The following is a 16,228-nucleotide window of genomic DNA, read 5'->3' on the forward strand; positions in this document are numbered from 1 at the left end:
ATTAAAAGGAACATGCAAAAATCATTATCAGCAAAGCGTACAAAAAGATAACAGAACTTCAAACCAAGGTTGATACTGAAATAAAGTGTCATTAATTTGTATTTATCAATTTCCTACTTCACGTTGCATTTTTAATCAAATTTAGCAAAGAGCGAGGACCAAGAAGAATGATGATTAGATGAATGTAATGAGAAAACATATCCAGGTGTAGACTTGAACCCAGAAACCTTCGAAAACCACTATAATATTGGTCAACTGTGAAGCGTAAAATATCTGTGGAATAGAGGTACAAGGTGTATAACATCATCATGCCTTTTAGAACACAACTTTGATTACAATTCGCATCATATTCACACTGACAGTAAAGTATCATACAAATAATCACCACTATACTGGCAGTAAAACAAAAATTGAATATTCACAATATTGACAATAATGGAGTTTTAACATTAGGAGAGTTACAAAACCCATAGTAAATATATTACATTGTGTATTAAGGAAATCAGCATCACTAGTGAACTAGCTGCAGGCTATAGTAGTGGTGAAATGCTACTATATGTTACGTATCATTACTCTCTTTAGATAAACTATTCACATTAATTTTCACTTTATTATTGTGTTATTGAAATAGAAATGTAGTATTTCAATAATAATAATAATATTAAGATGAACAAATTATTGACCAAACATTTTACATTATACATAAACATACGATACGGTAATACAAGAAATTATGTGTACATATATTAATTGTTTATAATTGGGCATTTGAAATGTAATGCTTATAAAATACATGTAAAGCGCGTTAAACTATTAACATTCAACAACTAGTATTGCAGAGTAAATAATGAGACATTGCTTAAATGCAATTCACAAATTTAAAAAATTACAAAACATTTAATCATTGAAAAACTCATCAAGACTTACTAATGCACAGACAAAAATCTGTGTTGGAAATATACCGAAAATAGCCTCTGAGAACCAAAAGTATGTTTAAACGGGTGACAAACGAATTAATCTATACCAGCAACCAATATATTTTAGAAATCTTGCCCATATGATTAGAATAACAAATGACTATCATAGGTGTCTGCTCTAAGTATTGGATTAATCACAACGATGGGAATGAACGAGAGAAGCACAAGAATATGTCCATGGCCTGAGTAGGGTTTGAATCTTGGATCTCTGGTTCCAAGTCTGTTCGACGCTAACAACGCGGCCATCGAAAACGGTGTTTGTCGTTGTATGTGGTATACGCATCCAAGCAGTTGTATAATCCGAAAAGTTTCACAGGATATACGCGAGAATGTCATTCATGGTATAATACTGATGATGGTGATGTTACCCATAATTGGCATAAAAGAAGCATGTTGTAATAGCGAAGGCATTTTAGAAATTCAAAGGTATCATAAAAATGTAATACAGATAATTACACTAAAAATGAGAAACTTTGAAAATATTTACATTGCAAACCCAAAAAATGGAACGAAACAGCAACAATGCTCTCTTTTTCGTTCTCTCAGTGTTTAAGATTGAAATAAAACAGACCTCAATATTCGCTTTTAACTATTAAAGTCCCCAGCAAATTGTTGCGGAAAAGATACACAAGAACATTAAAGATATTTTCGCATGGGACTTACTCTAAACTTCAATTTCTCACCTCACGTAAGGTCAAAATTCTAAATTTCATAACAAGTGGCAGATCTCAATAAGCTCATTGAAGCAATGGCCAAATTACAAAATAAATATTAGCGAAACGAGAATAGAAGGTACACGCATTATAGCGAAATGTATACTCTAATGAGTAAGGTTAACCAGGGGGTATACGACGATTATCGCCGTATATCCTCGACTACAGTTCCGATTCCAAGTATAAGTAAAAGTGGTTCCGTCCTTGCAAATGTTCATTCCAGAAGAGATTTTTAAAGAATTTCAAAACAGCTTCAAAGCACTATGGAGGATCACATGGAAGTCTGAAATTCCTGTTAACAATGATTGAACACGGGGAAATGGGACAATTGAATCAAAGTAACTGCGAAAAAGCACAATTTAAAATAAACTCTGAATTCCTAAAAAGTATGTCAATAATATGATGTAAGGTGTCATGTGAAAATGTGAAGGGTTATTTTTCAAGTAGGATCAGGTATTAGTCTTGCACAAAGCAGTGGTTGAATTAGTTAGTGGATGTTTGTGCACTGGCGTTTAGTGTTTAAAATCAATTTGCATATACTTAGAATTTATTTGCATGTATTTAGAATTCATTTGCATAATTTAGAATAAATTTGCATATCATTAGAATAATTTACATTTATGTATTTGCATATTTATGACTTCTATGAATATATAATTATTTATTTTATGAAAAATATGTATATAGAAGGTAATTAGTGTTATTAAACGCTATGCATATGGTTTTATATTCATTACTGTAAAATATGTATTGTATGAAACGATAATATTAATGTTTATAGTATTGAAATAAGAGTTTAGGGTTTATGAAACGTTATGAATGTTGGTAATGGGTAATGGTAAAGGTCCAATTACGATTTAGGTCGGTCTCGGTACTCGAACGCACGATATGTAACGGTAATAAATGGTCATAGTGTACTAAGGAATAATAATGAATGTTATATGTTATGAAGGACGGTGATCCGAGTCGCTAGACAGATGACTGTGAACTCCTCGCAGGAAGACGAGAAAGGAATTTGGGGGATGTGCGGTGAAGGTCAAATGACGTCAGAACGCCGGAACAAAGAAAGAATTCGTTTGACCAATCAGAACCGGTTTTTCCAAGATCAACAAGAACGCAAGAATAGAAGAAAGGTATGCAACGCCGTAGGGCAGAGTAGGGATTGAACCAGACAACAAAGGATGTCTGAGAATACGCGCTCAAGGCCAAACTCTGAAGTTATGCTTCGCTTGTAGAACAGGTTTCCGCCGCCACTTAATATTACGCTCAGGATTGCCTCCAAGGCACGGGATGGTGCAGCGAGGGCTTTAGGTAGAACGCTTGCTTGTCAGAACAGGTTTCTGTCAAAGTAGGCCAAGGTTACCGAGAACACAAGAAAAAAGGATTTTGAGATACCCAATTAGATTGGAGCGAGAATTTTACTTTGAACAAGGAGAAAAAAGCGTAAGGGTTTTTTATCTGTACTAGGAAGAAGGGAGAGCTATCTGGGACGGGGCCTAAAGTTTTCACTATTTGCTTTTATCACGGGGTAACGAGCCATTTGATTATTGATTTAGTTAGTAAATTTATATTACTGGATGCTATTTAACATAATATTCAGTTTATTGTTTTCCAAACTTTGACTTTATGTTAAATATTTTACAAGTTTTTATGTATTTTTACTCAAATAACACAATTTATACGATTCTAGCAAAGATTTATATTATATTTTCAACACACAAACTGTGTTCTTCAACTTTTAATTGTTTACTTTTCAAGTTTGGAACACACAAAGTGTGTCTTGTCAACACTTAACTGATTATTTTACAAGTTTATGCTTATTTTTTCCAAAATAACGTAATTTCATCTATGCAGGAAATATTTTTTATTGTATTTTATATTTACAAAGAATTTTTACGACTTTTAATTTATTATTTTACAAGATTATACCTATTTTTACTAACATAACACAATTTAATCTGTTCAGGAAAGACTTTTAGTTATATTTTCGACACACAAAGTGTGTGTTCTCAACTTTTATCTGTTAATTTCACAAGTTTATTCAATATTTACTCAAATAACACTATTTGAAAGTGTTTTTATTACATTTTGGACAACCACACACACACACACACACACACACACAGAGAGAGAGAGAGAGAGAGAGAGAGAGAGAGAGAGAGAGAGATTTCAATTTTTAACTTATAATATAACAAGTTTAGACCTTTTTTTTACTCAAATAACACAATTCCATCTGTTCAGGAAAGATTTTTAGTTACATTTTCGACACACAAAGTGTGTCTTTTCAAGTTTTGTTTTTGTAATTTTTTATTCTAATGACACAATTTTAACTATTCAGGCAACATTTTTATTGCAATTTGGACTTACAAAGAGATTTTTTAAATCTTTGTATTAAATTTTCTATTTATTGCTTTTTGTATCTCACATTCACTAACTTTTAACTTAGAGTTTTATTTTTTACTTTTTCTAAAAACCAATGAAAAAGGTATTTTTAACTAAAAGTTATTTTATAGTTTTCGGTTTTCAGATTTCCACTATGCTATTATTGGTTCTGTATTTCTATATTAGGATATTAAAAAGTTTTAAGGTGTGTACAATATTTCAAAGTATTTTCAGGGTGTATTTGTTAATGCATTTGGATGATAACTATTACGTTTTTGGATGAACTAATATTAAGAACATTCCAACCAATTAGAAAACTCGTCGGTTTCATTTCAACCAATTAGAAAAGGCGTCGGTTTTATTTCAACCAATTAGAAAACTCGTTGGTTTTATTTCAAACAATCAGAAGAAACCTCAGTTTTGCTTATGTGGTATAAAAACTGCGTAAAAGCGAGCCGAAGATATTTTGAGAAGTATTTGTGAAGCATTGTGTCAGAGAAGACATCAAGTTGTGATTATTGTCCTAGAGTTTCAGACAAAGAACTCAAGAGAAGCTATAATTAAGGTAAGTGAATTTTATTATGTAGTGTGTTCTTAAATATTGCGTAAATCCAAATATTGAAACGAAGAAAAAGTCAAAGCAAACCAAAAATAATATGCGTAATGTGAACAAGTACTACAACTGTGTTTTTATTTTTCAGGTGCTTCTAATTTTGTATGTTTTACTGGAAGGAACTCTTAGTGAAAGATGGCGTCTTCAAGCTCCACAAACAAGCCTAACCACAGTTAGTACCTCGCAAGAGATTTTACCACTGGAATGTATATTTCCCCACTAGTTTTTTTTAAATAATGTATAAATCCAGAAAACAAAGAAAAGAAGAAAAAGTAAATACAAAAATGAATATGCGTAATGTGAACAAGTACTACAACTATGTTTCTATTTTTCAGAATGATACTTGCACAATCCTCCTTGAAACATATACAAATTCTTAAGGGATGGACAGTTTACAGTTTGTAAATCAACAATGTTATCAATATTAAACAAATCTTTGATAATTTGTGATTTTCCTTTGCAGGAAAATGTACCACCTTGACAGTTCAATCCCTAACTGCCCTCTGCACATAGTACATTTCACATCCACAAGGAATATCATACATTAATGCATGGATATTGTTTCTAACCCAGCGATATTCTTTGTTCTCTTTGCAATAATCGGGTACACTCACAAGCGCATAACACACAGTGACCAAATTTGTAGAACTCACACAAATCTCACGCAATATAAATTTACTGTTATAAATAAATCCTTGTACATCAATAATGTATTGCACCATTTTCGCTGTTATTGGCCAGTCTCTATTTATTCAACTCTCACAAAAATCCTGTGCTACCATAAGTAAGATCTGCCGAGCATATAGGATCTATAAGAGTTTTCACTAGTTCGATATTGTTTGAAATTTCACATAACACACTATAAAAACCTTTGTATTCCGTCTGTACCTCGCGTGCCGTCAAAGCATCAGCAACATACTCATGGTTAGTAAGGTAAAAATCAAAATATGTTTTGTGTTATCCAAGTCCTACAAATAATACTGGATTCTCTCACACATCCACTTGACACATCGTTGGCATTTATTCACACAGCGTTCTCCTTGGCAAGTAAAATAAAGTTCAGAGAGTAAATCTTCATCTTTACAGCATACGCACTCAAACTCGTAGAAATGGTTAATAACACAATCTTTGGCTAGTTGGTTGTGTTGATTGGAATAACATCCCCAGCAAATAATATACTTGCCAGGTGTATACCTCTTGAAATTCTCCAACACACAATCCTTATAGATATAATTTGAAAAACATAGACATGATGCAATTATTTGACTGATGTCCTTGTCGGTTACTTTGTTGGCGTTATTTCCAGTAACAGATCCTTCCATTCATAGGTACACAAATAAGAGCACCTGAAAAATACAAACATAGTTGTAGTACTTGTTCTCATTACGCATATTCATTTTTGTATTTACTTTTTCTTCGTTTCTTTGATTTCTGGATTTATATATTATTTAAAAAACAAGTGGAGAAATATACATTCCAGTGGTAAAATCTCTTGCGAGGTACTCACCGCAGTGTGGTTAGCCTTGTTTGTGGAGCTTGAAGACGCTCTCTTTCACTAATGGTCCCTTCCAGTCACACATACAAAAATAGGAGCACCTGAAAAATAGAAGAAAATGTTCTAGTACTTGTTCACATTACGCATATTATTTTTGGTTTGCATTGACTTTTTCTTCATTTTAATATTTGTATTTACGTATTATTTAAAAACACACTACATATATGTAACAATTCACTTACCTTAATTATAGCTTCCCTTGAGTTCTTTGTATTCAACTCTCAGACAATAATCACAACTTGATATGTTTTCTGACACAATGCTTCACAAATACTTATCAGAATAACTTCGTCTCGCTTTTACGCAGTTTTTATACCTCATAAGCAAAACCGACGTTTTCTCTGATAGGTTGAAATAAAACCAACGCTTTCTCTGATTGGTTGAAATAAAACCGACCCGTTCTCTGAATGTTTGAAATAAAACCGACGCGTTTTCTGATTGGTTGATTTATCAACCGACGCGTTTTCTAATTGGTTAAAATATTCTTAATATTAGTTCATCCAAACCGTAATAGTTATCATTCAAATGCATTAAAAAATGCACCCTGAAAATACTTTGAAATATTATACGCATTTAAAACTTTTTAATATTTTAACAAATATAGAAATACAAAACTAAAAATAGCATAGTGGAAATATAAAAATCGTAAACTATAAAATAACTTTTAGTTAAGAAGAATTTTTCTAGTGTTTATTTTAAAAATTAAATCTATTTAAAAACTAAGTTGAGAAAATACAATTTATGCGTCCAAAATGTAACTAAAATTCTTTCCTGAACAGATTGACTTGTGTTATTTTGTTAAAGTAAGAAAAAACCTTGAAAAATAAACAGACAAAACTGGACAACACACACTTTGTGTGGTCAAAATTTGATTAAAATCTTGCCTGAATATGTTACTTGAGTGAAAAGAAACCTAAACTTCGGAAATGGAAAGGGAGAACTTGACAAGACACACTTTGTGCGTCCAAAATGTAAAAAACCTCTTGCTAGAATCATTATTTTTTTTTATTTAAGTGAAAATACATAAAAAATTGTAAAATATTTGACATATAGTCAAAGTTTGTTAAAAATAAAGTCAATATTATGTTAAAAAACATGCAGTAACTTAAATTTACTAACTAAATCAATAATCAAAGGGTCTGAGGTTTGATACACTGAGAAAAAAGCAAATAGTAACCATTTTAGGCCCAGTCCCAGATAGCATTCCTTTTTGCCTAGTTCGGATAAAACCCTTACGCTTCGTTCTCCTTGTTCAATGTAAAATTCTTGCTTGAATCTAATTGGGTATTTCATGAATCCTTTTTTCTTGTGTTCTGGATAACCTTGGGTTACTTTGACTGAAACATATTCTAACAAGCAAGCATTCTACCCTAAAACCCGAGATACATCATCCCGTGGCTTGGGGCAACCCTGAGCGGAATATTAATTCGCTAAAACCTGTTTTTCAAGCGACAACTAGCTTCAGAGATTTGACCTTGGCCGCTCACTTCCAGACATCCTTTGTTGTCTGGTTAAATTCCTCCCTTGTCCTGTGCTACAGTGTTGCATACCTTTCCCACGTTCTTGCGTTCTATTTAACCTTGAACAAACCTGTTCTTAAAATCTACCGACGCGTTTTGTAATTAGACAATCCGGTTCTTTGTTTGTTCAGGTGTTCTGACGTCATTTGACCTTGACCGCACATCCCCCAAATTCCTCTGTCGTCTCCCTGCGTTCAGTTCGCCGTCTAATGTCGAGCGTCTCAGATCAACTTTTTTCATACCATATAACATTATTCCTTAGTACACTATAACAATTTATTATTATTCCTTAGTACACTATAATTACATATCGTGGGTACGTGTAACGAGACCGTCTTCTTTGGTACCATTAACACCCTTCATAGCGTTTCATAAACCGTAAACCCTTATTTTCAATATTATAAACATTAATTATTATCGTTTTATACATTACGTACTTTATAGTAATAAACATAAAATCATATTCTAGCGTTTAGTACCTATAATTACCTTTTATTTACATACTTTTCATAAAATAAGTAATTAAAAATTCATAAAAGTTATAAATATACAAATACATAAGTATAAAATTATTCTATTAATATGTAAATTTATTCTAAATACATGCAAATAAATTATATGTACATGCAAATTAATTGTGAATATTAAACAGCAACAGGCCTTAGCGTATTCAACCACTACTAAGTTATCTTACTTGTGTTCATGGAAATAATTATACAACTTCTCAAAAGCAAATACAATTGAGCTGAGAGTCAGACCTAATATGAGAATGGCAAAAGCTCCCATTAGATTCTCCAGTTGAATCACAACGACTTCTGGTTCAGCTCGAAATGTCCCTGCCTTTGTCGATTTGAGAATCATGTACTCATCTAAGTCTTTCTTCCACTTTGGCGGGAGTCCCGCTTCAACACTGGAGTCGATTATCTGTTGAAAGTGATCCCTGAAGGGTGAGCTTCGGCGCAAGAGAAAATACTGAGGTAAAACGTTGAATTTCTCGGAAGTAATATGGAACAAAAAATTTCCATAAGGATCATATAACTTCAATCTGTATGCATGCATATACGTGCTTATACTAGATGTCTGAGCTGCGTAATTGAAGTTAATTGCAACACGATTTAAGGCCTTGTCATCATATTCTAAATCCCAATTCTCCAGGACCTTCCTGTAAAGTGGTTGGTCACTTAGTAGTTCTACATTAGCTCTAGAACTACTACCACCACCAACAATCAAATTGGCATTTACAATGTCTTCCAAGCTGTCGATGAGCGGCGTTTTCTTAGGTTCTGTAATGAAGCCGAACAAGGCTGACAGATAGAGTGTGCATAAGATCAGAGAAGACAGAGTCCATAGCAAAAGCATAGACCTGAGACCAAGCAGAGGAGGGGGAGGAATTGTGATGCTTCCAGCCAAAGAGACTTCCAGACCATCAAGGAAAGGGAACTGATAAGTGGTCCTTCCCCACCGACGCAACAGAGCAGCAGTGAATCTGATCCAAAAGACAAAGGTCAATAAAGTGAAGAGAGTGACGACCCACAGATGCGTTTGGAATGGAAAATATAGATTCATCCACTGAGGATAGGGTCGAGGATTTGGAACAGCCCACGCTAATTCAGTAGACTGACGGGTGTGTATCTGTTCACACCACGAGAGAGTATACGCAAACGTGCCCGCTATTTTTAAGCTACCATCAAATAGTCCCATGCGCATCGCCAGATAGTCCCCTGTGACACTGCCATTGAAGAACACAATTCCATTTCCCACAGGTTCATTGTATATGTCATTTGTTTCCAGACTGAAGTTCATTTCTTGCATTATAATGGTAACAAAATGGCCCATTAAACCACGGTAAGACCTGTTGCTTTCCGAGGTGACATCCGGCATAAAGACTGATGGAAAATAATATGCTTTCATCGTAATTGGGCACTTGTGCATATTTTCCACCTTGTCTGGATACAAATGTCTTCCCGTAAGGAAACGCCCGTTACTCCAAATATCCATAACGTCTCCACTTTCAGCCGTTCTGCATTGGGACTCGGTGAAAGGGAAGTAGGAATAGAGGATGAAGGATTCGCTTTCTGAGAGAGCCGGGTTTTCAAGAGAAGGAGCAGCAATTACAATATTCACCAGGAGATGGCTCTGTGCTGCCAAGATCAACCCATTAATTTCTTCCATTGTGTTATTCCCGGTCAGGACGATTAAATATTTTGCATTCCGTCTAAAGTTATAGAAATGCCAAGACTCCTTTATAGGATACTGTATAGATGAAGCTTTTCCAACAAGAAACAAGTAATGTATTTCTGTTCTCACCCAAAACCAGTCAAAGTTGAATGTTTGTATTAGGCCCCACATGGAGAAGTGACTAGTTTTAATTACAGTTGTTGCGTTTGTATATCCTTCAGTCACAATATCCGCAAGGAATGCCGAGTCTTCGTCGTAGTAAACAACCAATGTCCGAGCTGTGTGAAAGTAGTCCCTCAAAATGGTGGTTGTAAGCTGAGAGGCGCTTTCAGTTGATTTCGAAGACATTCTAGGCAAAAGAGATCCTCCGTAGGAATCGATGATCAAAAACGAAAACATCAGAAATGATATCTTCATGTCTTAATCCACCTGCAACAATCAATATTCTCATATAATGAAACGTTAATATAATGTAAATTTTAAAGTCTAAAAGATGTTTCTAATTTATTATTAATATGTTTTTTACATGTAGGAAATGCTAGAAAACTCCAACAATCTGACATTGTAAAAAAACTGTTCTATGTTAATCTATATCCGGGGCTGTTAACGCAGGTATTATTCCAAGTATTTTTCTGCATCCTATACCATATTTTTAATTCATGGCTGCAAACAGTTGCAGAATGTTATTCACAGAAGCACCGTAACATTTAGGCGTCGTTAAAATTCGAAATTTTGAAACTTAGGGAGGAGTAGTTTTTATTTCGTATATGCTGAAAAAAGTTCATTTAGTTAAGTAACAGTGTAGCTACTCACAGGGAATACCTTGAATTCAGGAAATTCTCTGTGAATTATTTACTCTGGGAATTATGCATGATTTCTGCTTGCATCTTTCTTCGTTGACGTGAGAAATTACAATTTTTAATAAACCAAATCCCATTCAATTTATACATATTTATAAATACTCTAAGGCAAGTTTTTCGGAGTTTAGCTTTTATTTTTATCGAGGATAAGAAAGCTGCCAGGAAAATAAAACATAATTATCTTAATCCTTGTACCTTGTTGGCACAGTGGTAGCATCGTTTCCTTGTAATCAAGGGGTCCCGGCGATTGATACCCGGTGGAGACATATAGTTGTTCGGATCTCACTTTAAACTGTAGGTCCAGTCCCAACTAGCCTCACTGTGCATAAAGTGGACATAGAAAACCAAGTCAATTAATCAATCAGAACAAAGTATCTGACAGTCGGAACACTATTGCAAGATATCTTGAAGTTTATTAGGTAAATTTCATATTGATTTTCTTATACAATTACCAATCTTTTGTAGTTTAGTAACATTTGTAACTTGAGCTTGTATATGTATTTCGAGTCTGAGTATGCGAAGTGGCAAATGTAAACTGTGTATATTTAGGTGCGTGTGTGTATATATATATATACATATATACATATATATACATATATATATATATATATATATATATATATATATATATATATATATATATATATATATATATATATACACACACACACACACACACACACACTCTCCTCACAAAAATTTTGGAATATTGTTATATTAGGCAAAACAAGTTTGGAATATTATTGCCTGGCAATACGTGATAACCATGGTGGCATTTGTCGGTGGAAAGACGAGATCATTCACCAGACAGATACCACGTATTGTTGCATTCCAGTGGTGTGTCTATCATCTATTGTCTAATATAATAATATTCTAAACTTTTTTGAGGATTATATACCTATATATATATATATATATATATATATATATATATATATATATATATATATATATATATATATATATATATATATATATATACCATATAATTACATAGATCCTTTATTGTTAATAGATTTGTGTATCTACGTGGGGTAATGAGAGGCGATAATAAGGTCGAATTGAAAAAAATATGCTTATCGCCTAGAATTTTTAGAAAGTTCACCTTGAAAACCGGGAATCATTCTTGAATTTTATCATGTTCCTCGAGTGGCCACCGTGTGTAAACTTGTGTAATCGTGAAAGATGTTTTGAAGAAGACATGTGACATAGCTGTGGAATGACCACCATTAGTACAATAGAGATTTCCTACAAAGATTAATTCAACGAACTTGACCGGGCTTGCTGATTGTTTAAGAAATATTGTTAGTAATATTAACACATAAGACATTTATCTGCTAATGGAAATGATTATATTGGCCTGCCCTTCATTGCCGAGAGATATTCCAAAATGATCTCAGCGAAAGATGTTCGTGTGCAAATTTTAGCCTGACACTTCAAGAAAGTGTCAGGCAATTAAGTGGGGTTTTCGAAGATATCTCATTTAAATTCTTGAGTTTAAATTTGTGTATTTATAGACACTGCGCATGTTGTATAGCTAAACATTATGTCTGCAAATATCTTCGAAAATCCGAAATGTATCCAGGATTGATATGATCTAAAGCAAGAGTTTTCTATTCAGTATTGTTTTTTGTATCCGTGAACGAGTAAAGGCATTTTTTTTAACATATCATGTGAAATTTTCCACTGATGTTAAAGTCAATAGATATAGATGAATAGAGAAGATCTGCAGGAAAAACCTAATAATACATATTACCGCCTCTTACATTTAAAAAAACTTCTTCCATACGAATCTAGGATTCTGATTAATTCGATGTCTGTCGTTAAAATATAGGAGAAACCGTGGGACGTTGGTTGTTTACTTATAATATGTACAGAAAGCATCTGAAGAAGACTTTTCTGCGAAATGTGGGCCTTCTCCCTTTGGCACAATCCTTAACATGTCTAGTAACATCAGCGGATAGTTTGGAACAAAAATGTCCTTATTTTATTCTGGCTTTGGTTTTGGTGATGACAAAGTGTCCCAGCTTATCATGATTTTCCTTGAGTATCTGTGGCACAAACATTGCCGGTACCCAAAGCTTCCAGATTCACACTATACCTTCTAAGCATTAGACCTCCATGGACACAATAATTATTTCTGGTTCTAACTTGAACGATGCTATTGGCCTCTTTTGGATCTTCTAAAATCTGAAAGATGGTTCTGCGAAACAAGTCTCCTTCCCGAGCTTCTTGTTTGGTTTGGTTTGAGTTAGTGTTTTAAGTCCACTTTATGCACAGTAAGGCTAATCGGGACTGGACCTACAGTTTAAAGTGGGATTCGAACCACTAGTGCCTCCACCGGGTATCGAACCCGGGACCCCTTGATTACAAGGAGAGGACGCTACCACTGCGCCATCGGGGAGGCCCCGGAGCTTCTTGTCTATCACGTCCACTTCTCCCCATGTTCTTCAAATATAGTTGACCTTAAAAAGTGTTTTCGTAGTCTCTCTTTCTGATAATTCAGATACAGCATATCGGGGAAGAGTATGGGCTATCTCATTATCCTTTCCCCTAGCTTAATTGATCTGGAACTGGTAAACTAGTAGTTTAAGAGCCCATCTAGTTAACCGACTATTAAGGTTCTGCGAGTTTTTTTTAATCAGACCAGTTCTTTGTGATCCCAGTGAATTTTAAATGTTTGGCCTTTGAGATAAACTTAAAATTTCTCCACCCCAAAAATGATATTCATACACTCTAGATCGAATAGTGCCGCTCATTGTTATTCAGTTGTTGACTTGCATATTGGATGACATTTACTCCTTTCTCTTGACATTCAGGTTCTTAGAATAATGTGCAGCCTAACCCATTAGCAGAGGCGTCACATTGGAGACAAAAGGTTAATTTATAAGCTAGTTGAAACATTGTAACCGTAGTAACTAACGTCTGCTTAATTTTGTTGAACGAAAATTCTTCCTCTCCAATACAGTTCCACTTAATATCTTTCTATATGAGGTCACTTAACGGCTCTATGTCTTGAGCTATTCCAGAGTAAAATTTTCTTCTCCAATTCGCAAGACCTAGGAACTCCGGAGATCCTTTCTGGAGGTAGGTCGAGGAAATCTCAAGATTGCTTCATTACCAACGGGATCAGGTTTTACTTAATCTCCTCACACTATGTCCCACAAAACGAATCTCCTTCTTGATAATTTCACATTTCCTTAATTTAATATTCATTCCACATTCCTTCAATCCTTTTACATAATTTCTGTCACACTGGCAGTTCACTTATTCAGTACAGCGATGTTTACTCTCTCTTCCTTGCCTTTGTCCTAATCTATATTGACGATAAGTGGAGGGCAGCTACTTTGGAACGTCAACTCGTTCTGCAGCAAACAGATATTGGTCCCATAGGGCTGCAGGAATATCGTATCCAGCAAAACATCAACCCCTACCTTCTTTATCACAAAGGCATCAGTGCTCCACTCCTGGTCTCCAAGCTTCATGTTAATATTTCTTCTTCTACAAATTCTTATCCTATTCGAACCAAGAAACCCCTAACTATTTGAATTTCTAGATCCCTCTGTAGTTTAATCCCTCTGTACTTTTAAAGTACTCCCATCCAAATGTAAAAATTTAACAATGAATGTTCGCTTACAGTATCGAGTAAACAAGTAACAGGGATTTCTACAAGAGGAGCTTTAATTTTGGGCGTACTGTGAAAATTGAATTGAATTGGTTTGGTGTTTTAAGTCCACTTTATGCACAGTAAGGCTAATTGGTACGGAACTACAGTTTAGAGTGGGATGCGAACCACTATGTGCTTCCATCGAGATTCGAACCCGGGACCTCTTGATTAAAAACGACTACGCTACCGCTGCGCCATCGGGGAAGCGTACTGTGAAAAGTAGTAAATTCAATGGATCTCTTAATTCCTTCTTCCACTGTTTGTCACCCATATTGTTCTAGGAGTAGCTGTAATGAATTTCAAAAGGCCTCCTTACTACTTTCTTGCCCAAACGGAACGGAACATAAGCTAGATTTCCATTTAAACCTTGGTTTGTCGGAACTACAGGAGCACTAATAGTACTAACGAGTCTGATCCACAGCTTGCGGTTGTTCAAAAGTTCTCTGGAACTCTGTATCATAAATTTGAGACCCTGAAGTTGCGACTTGTCTGCTACGAGAATCATAATTTCTTCTTCGAGGCGTATGCGCTGAGTTCCTTCTTCTCCCGACGTATCATTCTTAAGATGTTCTCGTTTCGGGATCAGTTCCCGGTTCATGTTTATTAGGTCCACTTCTACTTCATGTATTTCTTCTGAGTTCTCTGTTTCTACGGTAACCATTATACTGGACACGGATATTGCTGTTATGTATTGCTAATTTTCTCGGACGTCTTGTCCTTTTTCTGCATTTCTCTCAACTGGTAGTTGGTTCTTAAACTTTCCGATATTACTGTTTCCAGCTTCATTATGTTAAACTAATTGGCTGTCCAGCTTTTGGCTTCTTCATTTACTTCATACCTTTTTATGAAGGCTGTTAAGTCTACCATTATATTCCGTGGTTTAACGAGGCAAAGCTGTCTGATTTTGTAGGATATCTATTCAATTATCGAATTCAAAACCTCACTTTCTATGAGTACCGCAGAAAGATGCTTAAAACCATCATAGATTTCTCACGAATACTCTTCCATGCTTTGGTTCAGGCTTTTGGTACTTTCCATTTCTTAAGACGTGCACATGTATTTGTTTAACTTCCTCAGAAGCAATAGTAGCTGTAATTTTTTTTACAAAAATAAATATCGAAATAAAAGTTTCGAAAATTCTAATTACATATGAATTTTTAACATTGGTCTCAATTCGGGTGACCATACGTCCCGTTTTGACGGGGACAGTCCCGTTTCAGAGGCAAGAATCCACAATTTTTCCCGTTTTATAAACGTATAAAAACGAGCTAAAAAGCCCAAGTCTATATTTGAGACACATTTCGTGTTTTTAAAAAATTGTCAGTTGATTTTATAAACTAGCACCATTACATACAATTTTTGCAACTTGGCACAAATTCAAAAGTCAAATCTCGCTCAATGTGACAGATAAGTAGGGTACGTTTTCGGGGAGAGGTTTTATGAACGGTTAGTGAAGAATACATCTTTTTCTGATAAGTACTTCTGGCATTCCTCAACTTCAGCGTATGACTAACATCAAAGGTTATTTAGAAGGGACCGGAAACACTATGTAAAGCATACCAAGAGTATGATGAATAATACCTTTAGACAACGGGGGGTCATATATGATATATTGTCCGTATCATTTATGTGATAATACGAGGGAAAGTCAAGTGTGGTTCATTTCTGAATGTAGAGTTGCACAAATTTGCTGCATATCAGTATATATTCATCGCTGATCCACATATATATATATATATATATATATATATATATATATATAT

At 34.6% G+C, this 16,228-nt stretch overlaps 1 protein-coding gene across 1 annotated transcript; it reads right to left on the reverse strand.

The window, feature by feature from the left end:
• Positions 1-8,450: 8,450 nt before the first annotated feature.
• Positions 8,451-10,355, reverse strand: LOC145982496 (uncharacterized). The gene has a single exon (XM_083115954.1). It carries the CDS (start codon positions 10,353-10,355, stop codon positions 8,451-8,453), a length of 1,905 nt encoding a protein of 634 aa, XP_082972080.1.
• Between the last annotated feature and the right edge of the window lie 5,873 nt (positions 10,356-16,228).

The sequence above is a fragment of the Lepisma saccharinum genome, unplaced genomic scaffold (assembly GCF_977018435.1).
Source record: "Lepisma saccharinum unplaced genomic scaffold, izLepSacc3.1 HAP1_SCAFFOLD_196, whole genome shotgun sequence".
Lineage (NCBI taxonomy): Eukaryota > Metazoa > Arthropoda > Insecta > Zygentoma > Lepismatidae > Lepisma > Lepisma saccharinum.